Here is a 6,528-nt window from a genome sequence, read left to right as displayed (position 1 = left end):
ATCTATCTATCTATCTATCTATCTATCTATCTATCTATCTATCTATCTATCTATCTATCTATCTATCTATCTATCTATCTATCTATCTATCTATCACCAAGCTCGCAACGTGCTCACAACGCAGGCCGGTTGTTCGACTGACATCGGGTTCACAAAATGCCTCGCGGACAGCGAGCGCAAACCTCCACCAAGATGCCTGGTTCATCCTCATTCATTTCTTATTTTTAGGCCATGATCAGCTTCCACGATCCACGTAAACTCTTCTACAAGGTGACGCCCTCGTCCTTGTCCTCGTCCGCTCCGTCGCCGTCGTCGGTCGAGTCCTTGTCGCTGCCCACATTTTCATCGGCCGAGCAGAGACGCTTGCGGCCTTCACATCGCTCGTTGGCTTCCTTGTCCTGCGCCATCACGAGCAGCTCCGCGAGCAGCGTGCGGTACACGCCGAGGACGCCACTCAGCTTGGCCACATACGCCTCCATGCGGCGCGCGCGAGGCAGGTCCCGCGCGGCATCCATCGTGCGCGTCACATCGCGGTACTGCTGCAAAAGCACCGCGTGGGTCGGCGCGAGGCGGTGCATTGGGAGCCACGACGTCGGCGCCGCCGCCTCGGCCTGGAGCGATGGAAACGTCGGGTGCGGTGGCATTGCGTGCAAAATGTAATCAAAAAGCACCGAGAGCTTCGTGTCGCCGGCCGGGCCGCAGAGCGCAGCGTCAAACGCCGACGCGCCAAAGAGGCGGCTGTGCGACGGCGGCACCGATTCCTTGCTCCACGCGAGTTCCGTGTTGGCGACAATGTAGTCCATCGCTGTCGACCGAAACCGGTTGCCCACGTCGCAGGCCACGTCAATGTGCACATCGCAGGTGCCGGGCAAATTCGCGGGGGCGCGGAACGTGGCACGAACGTGCGGCGTGCTGTGGAGGTCGTCCGACGACTCGTAGACGTTGAATTTTTCAAAGCTCGCGGCATCCACGAGTGTCAAGTCGGCGTCGCCAAGTGATGGTTTCACGAGCGAAATCGGGCAGTCAAAGGACGCCGGCGCGCTGGCCACCGCGCCGTGGTGCAAGAGTGCCAGCCAAAACACGGCCAAGAGCACCTTGGCGTCCGTCGACTCGAGCAAGCGATAGTTGTTGGCCGTCTGCTTCCACGCGCCGTTGATGGCTTGGAGCGCGAGCGTTCGCAAGCGGTCCATGTGCAGGTGGCGCTGCCCGGACGTCGCGTTCGTTGAAATCAAGTGTGCCGCAGCGTCGCGCAGCGTCAATGTCGTGTAGTGCACGGGGCGTGTCATGCCTGGATATCAAATCGCAAACTGAGGAAAGCTCGCGACGGTTGCAAACGCATCTGATTGGCCGTTCTATATTCGGTGGGCTTTGATTGGTTGAACGATCCGCCAGTTGAGAGGCTTGCCACGGGCAAGTTGCCCCATTGCAGCTTCTTTCTGACGGCGGCGCGGGGCACAACGTGCCGGTTGACCATGCGTGCTTCCCAACTGCCGCGAGGAACCAGAACCTTGGCCTCACCATCTCACGCTGGAATGGAAGCCAACATGTACTGTATTTCGCTCGTTGTCGGCAGTCTCGTCCGCCATAGCCTAGCCGTTTAAGAGCTGCACGGTCAATACCGACAGCTACCAGGACGGCTACCGCCATTTTCACTCCAAACCGAGGACGTATGATAGCTTCCCGATACGCCAGCCCCCCATGACCACCACGAAGCACGGAAGAAGTGTTCGCGCATCCAAGTTAATGCTCAGCTCATAAACGCCGTTGCTACTCAAGGCATCGCGGAAGGGACTTGAGCGTGGATAACCACAATATGTGCTGACCGAGCCCTCACACCGGTGTGAAACCGAGTGAACACCGTTGACTGGTGTGCGAAACACAAAAACCACCGTTTCCATCTTTTTCACGCGTGACCGCACACGCGTGTAGAATGTGAATAATGTGGGGAATGTGTGGCACGGCATCCGGAAAACCTGCCAGAGAGGCGATGGTATCCGTAAATCCCGATCTTTGTATCCGGAACACGTCCCGGAGGCAATTTTGTTGGTGCCAACGATGTCCGTCCAAGTCTACACGTACGAGCTCTTCCCGGGCAGGTACGACGGCGGTGGCTCCATGGACATGCCAAGCCTCATGCGCGCTCTAGAACGCTTCACGTGGGTCTCTTCCACGACGTCACAAACGCCGGCGAGCTCCTCTCGCAGCTCCTTGCGCAGACCATCGACTTTTCCCTCATCAACGCCGAGATGGTGCGCCGCAGCTGTGGCCTCGCCGCTCATGTAGCTTTATCCTAGGTGACGGGCCTCTTTCCGCTGCATGCGGCGGCGTCGCGCACGCTTCTTAGCAGCCAAAACAACGCGCTCCTGACCAACACGCTCCACTCGGAGCTCGTGTACAACCTCTCGGGCTCGCGCAACGTCACAGATTCGCTGCGGCGGTTTGGCATTAGCGCGGCGACGACGAAGCTGCTCATCTGCGCCTTTGACGCGGATGCAGCCAAGCTCGACGAAATGCGCCGTCTCGTCCAGGGCACGCTCGTCGATGTTGCGGGCCTCGAAAGCCCTAGCCACGTGACGCCAGCCACCTTGCAGCAGCTCAAGAAGCACTACAAGATCACGGACGTCGAGCTCACGGCGTCGTCGCTCACCGACGCGATCGTGACGCGTATCGCGACCAAGAGTGTCAATAAGTAAACGCCCACTATGCCATGCAACTTGTCCTTGTTCGCTCCGAGCGTCCGTGCGGGGCCTATAGCTATCAGCAGCAGCCAGCCAACGCCGCGGAGAGGGCGTGTTGTGGGAGGTATGCTACACGCCGCCTGCGACAGCTCCCATGGCGTTGAAGTCGCATGGCTTGCGTGCCCATGGCGTTGAAGTTGCATGGCTTGCGTGCCCGTCATGAACCTTTCTCTGCAAGGCGCGCGTCCGTAGACACCTTGGCCGTCGACGCAGCGCCTGCCTCCTGGCGCTGTTGCCAAACTCGCTCCGACTCTGCCAACACACTATATTTAATGCGTCGGATCAGCCTCACGGCTACGTCATCCGCGGCTGTATCTGATGGCGCTGGCTCATTGGCGCGCTGGCACGCGTAGCTTATCCTTTTGTGCTGGAGCATCACCTGGGAAGCGCGACGACGTAGGCAAGATCGCGGCCCTTCGCGACTTCGGAACTTGAGTGGGCTTTTTCCACGAGGCAAACAACAAGACTGCAATTCTTATCCGAGTTCTTATCGGGTTCATGGCTGCTACATGCACCATGGACCGGAGAGGTGGCAGCGCTACAGCGGCCCACTTCGCAGGGCCGCGTCAAGTTTATCCAAGCGGCCACCGCCAAATGGACCAGCAGCTTCAACGTGGGTCAGGAGCCAATAAAACACCGGCGGGAGGGCCGCCCGTTCGATCTGCGACACGTGCATACAAACACCAAGTCGATTGCTCGACGCTCGCGAAGATTCCCCCGCGCTGCCAGACGCTAAAGCCACCCAACTCTTTGTGGCTTGCATCGCCATGGCCACAGTCCCGACGGACCGCCACGCCACGCATAGCCACGTTCGCTTACGCAAAAGCCTTGCGTCAACGCGTACACCTGCTCTACAGCCCTGCGAGCCATGGGGCGCTCGTGAAAGCGTCCCTCCTCCTCGCTCAACGATAGGAACGCAACGATCACCCAACCAGCCGACGGCTCCTTTTCGCCATCGAGGGCGAGCGGCTACTACCGTACAGAGTACATGCTTTGGAGTGTCGTACTGTTTGGCTGTCGACGAGAGCTCGCTCGTCGCTGCGAAAACCCGCCATCGGGACGCCAAGTTGCGTGCGATTAGCCGCATGACCATCGCGTGGTGGCAAGCCCAATCTTTTTGTTGCATAGCAGGGTCTTCCACATCATCCTCGACGTCATTTCCGCTTTTGCCTCCAACTGCAAAGATGGCCCTGACCCACGAAGAAGAGACGCTGTGCGTCAACACGGTGCGCATGCTCGGCGCCGACCAGCCGACGGCCGGCAAGTCGGGCCACCCCGGCGCGCCCATGGGCTGCGCGCCCATGGCCCACACGCTCTTTGGCAAGGTCATGCGCTTCAACCCGAGCAACCCCAAGTGGGCCAACCGCGACCGCTTCGTGCTCTCCAACGGCCACGCGTGCGCGCTCCAGTACTCGATGCTGCACCTCACGGGCTACGACGTGCCGATCGAGAGCCTCAAGTCGTTCCGCCAGTGGGGCTCCAAGTGCCCGGGCCACCCCGAGAACTTTTGCACGCCCGGCGTCGAGGTCTCGACTGGTCCGCTTGGCCAAGGTCTCTCGAACGCGGTCGGTCTCGCGATCGCCGAGAAGCACTTGGCCGCCGAGTTCAACAAGGACGGCCACAACATTGTCGACCACTACACGTACGTCATTTGCGGCGACGGCTGCATGCAGGAGGGCGTCACGTCCGAGGCGTCGTCGCTCGCGGGCCACCTCGGCCTCGGCAAGCTCATTGTCTTGTACGACGACAACTTGATCACGATCGACGGCCACACGGACATTTCGTTCACGGAAGATGTCGCCAAGCGCTACGAAGCGTACAACTGGCACGTGCAGGTGGTCGACGACGGCAACTACGATTTCGAGGCGCTCCACAAGGCCGTGCTCGCCGCCAAGGCCGTCACGGACAAGCCGTCGCTCATCAAGATCCGCACGACGATCGGTCTCGGCTCCAAGATTGAAAACACGCACTCGGTGCACGGCGCGCCGCTCAAGGCCGACGACACGGCGTCGATCAAGGAGAAGTTTGGCCTGAAGAACGAACCGTTCTTTGTCCCGGACGTGGCCCGCGAGTACTATGACCGCCGCGAGGTCGGCGCGTCGCAGGAGGCCGAGTGGCAGGCGCGCTTGGACGCGTACGCCGCTGCATACCCGGTGGAAGCCGCCGAGTTTGTCCGCCGCATGGAGGGCCGTCTTCCGGACGGCTGGAAGGCCAACTTTCCGACGTTCTCGCCCGAAGACAAGGGCCTCGCGACGCGCCAGTTCTCCGAGAAGGCGCTCAACGCCGCCGCCGCGGCCTTGCCCGAGCTCGTCGGCGGCTCGGCCGACCTCACGCCGTCGAACCTGACCAAGCTGACCATGTCGGGCGACTTCCAGAAGGACACGCCGATCGGCCGGTACCTGCGCTTTGGCGTCCGCGAGCACGGCATGGCGGCGATCTGCAACGGCCTCTTTGCCCACGGCGGCGTGCGTCCGTTCTGCGCGACGTTCTACAACTTTATCGGGTACGCGCTCGGGGCGGTCCGCGTCTCGGCGCTCTCGCAGTTTGGCGTGCTCTACATTGCGACCCACGACAGCATCTTCCTCGGTGAGGACGGCCCGACGCACCAGCCGATCGAGATGAACGCGTCGCTGCGGTCGATGCCCAACATGTTTCTCTACCGTCCGGCCGACGGCAACGAGGTCTCGGGCGCCTACATTGACGCGATCGAGCACCAGACGCAGACGTCGGTGCTGACGTTTACGCGCCAGGGCGTGCCCAACCTCCATGGCTCGTCGGCGGCGAAGGTTGCGCTCGGTGCGTACGTGCTCTCGCCGGTTGTCCGTGGCGAGGTTGTTGTCGCTTTCGCTGGCGCTGTCGATCTCGTCATGATCGCGACCGGCTCGGAAGTCTCGCTCGCGATCGAGGCGGCGACGCTCCTCCCGGACAAGGTTGTCCGCATCGTCTCGGCGCCGTGCGTCGACATCTTTGAAAAGGCGTCGGTCGACTACAAGAAGGAGGTGCTCCTCGAGGGTGTCCCGATTCTCAGCGTCGAGGCGGCGTCGACGTACGGCTGGGACCGCTTCTCGCACCTGCAGTTTGGTCTCGACCGCTTTGGCGCGTCGGCGACGATCGAGCAGCTCCGCGAACACTTTGGCTTTAACGCGCCGGCGGTCGCCGCCGAGGCGCAGAAGTTGTTGGCGTTCTACGCTGGCCGCGCCGTGCCATCGCTCTTTGACGTGCCGGCCCGCCGCGTCGTCAAGGAAGGCCACCACTAAATGTGCAGCTAAGCTTACAATTTGGATTATACTAGTCTTGGACATGCAGCGTACAAAGCGCAAGGACCGTGTTCACGGTCGAGATGGTGAAGGTTCTAGATCAACAACACCGCAAGCACCGCCCGTCACGATAAAGCGTTGAGAGCTCCCACTACTGCACCAGCTCGTTCCTGTCGCCGTCCAGCTCATATGACATGTTTACTGCAAGGGCAACTGGTCGGCCGCTGGACGGCGCCTGTTGGCCTCGTCGACGACCGAGTTGTCAACGACGGACCTCTGTGCGTCGGAGCCAAGGACGATGCAATTGCCAAGCACGGATGCCGATCATCGGTGCTCGTGAACGAGCGTTTGGGACGTGGTCTTGGGACGCATGGTCTGATTTTCTCTCAGATGGAGCACCAACTTCAACATGGTCCGAAACGAAACAGTGTATTTTCCTGTATACAGGATACTCGCCTGTCCCACCTGTACGTTCTATGGGAGGGAAAGAGGAGGCGCGGCTAGTAGCCAGGAGCATGTCGCCCTCGACCGAC

General features: G+C 60.8%; 3 protein-coding genes across 3 annotated transcripts; 2 read left to right on the top strand and 1 right to left on the bottom strand.

Annotated features, from left to right (window-relative positions):
- Positions 1 to 193: 193 nt before the first annotated feature.
- SDRG_06924 (hypothetical protein) lies at positions 194 to 1,298 on the bottom strand. The gene has a single exon (XM_008612735.1). The coding sequence runs from the start codon at positions 1,284 to 1,286 to the stop codon at positions 264 to 266; it is 1,023 nt and encodes a 340-aa protein (XP_008610957.1). The 5' UTR covers positions 1,287 to 1,298; the 3' UTR covers positions 194 to 263.
- Positions 1,299 to 2,027: 729 nt separating this feature from the next.
- SDRG_06923 (hypothetical protein) lies at positions 2,028 to 2,772 on the top strand. The gene is made up of 3 exons (XM_008612734.1): positions 2,028 to 2,096; positions 2,147 to 2,249; positions 2,295 to 2,772. Exons 1-3 carry the CDS (start codon positions 2,056 to 2,058, stop codon positions 2,691 to 2,693), a joined length of 543 nt encoding a protein of 180 aa, XP_008610956.1. The 5' UTR covers positions 2,028 to 2,055; the 3' UTR covers positions 2,694 to 2,772.
- A 602-nt stretch (positions 2,773 to 3,374) lies between these two features.
- On the top strand, positions 3,375 to 6,144 carry SDRG_06922 (transketolase). The gene has a single exon (XM_008612733.1). The coding sequence runs from the start codon at positions 3,506 to 3,508 to the stop codon at positions 5,993 to 5,995; it is 2,490 nt and encodes an 829-aa protein (XP_008610955.1). The 5' UTR covers positions 3,375 to 3,505; the 3' UTR covers positions 5,996 to 6,144.
- The last annotated feature ends 384 nt before the right edge of the window (positions 6,145 to 6,528 follow it).

Source organism: Saprolegnia diclina (assembly GCF_000281045.1).
Source record: "Saprolegnia diclina VS20 unplaced genomic scaffold supercont1.19, whole genome shotgun sequence".
Taxonomy (NCBI): Eukaryota; Oomycota; class Saprolegniomycetes; order Saprolegniales; family Saprolegniaceae; genus Saprolegnia; species Saprolegnia diclina.
This window is presented reverse-complemented; position numbering and strand designations above follow the sequence as displayed.

Excerpts from the sequence above, each read along its gene's own strand:
- SDRG_06924 (XM_008612735.1), bottom strand. The coding sequence starts at position 1,286 with ATGACACGCCCCGTGCACTACACGACATTGACGCTGCGCGACGCTGCG.
- SDRG_06923 (XM_008612734.1), top strand. The coding sequence starts at position 2,056 with ATGTCCGTCCAAGTCTACACGTACGAGCTCTTCCCGGGCAG. Across the intron at positions 2,097-2,146 it reads TACGAGCTCTTCCCGGGCAG|AACGCTTCACGTGGGTCTCT; the intron begins GTACGACGGCGG and ends TGCGCGCTCTAG. Across the intron at positions 2,250-2,294 it reads CCCTCATCAACGCCGAGATG|GTGACGGGCCTCTTTCCGCT; the intron begins GTGCGCCGCAGC and ends GCTTTATCCTAG.
- SDRG_06922 (XM_008612733.1), top strand. The coding sequence starts at position 3,506 with ATGGCCACAGTCCCGACGGACCGCCACGCCACGCATAGCCACGTTCGC.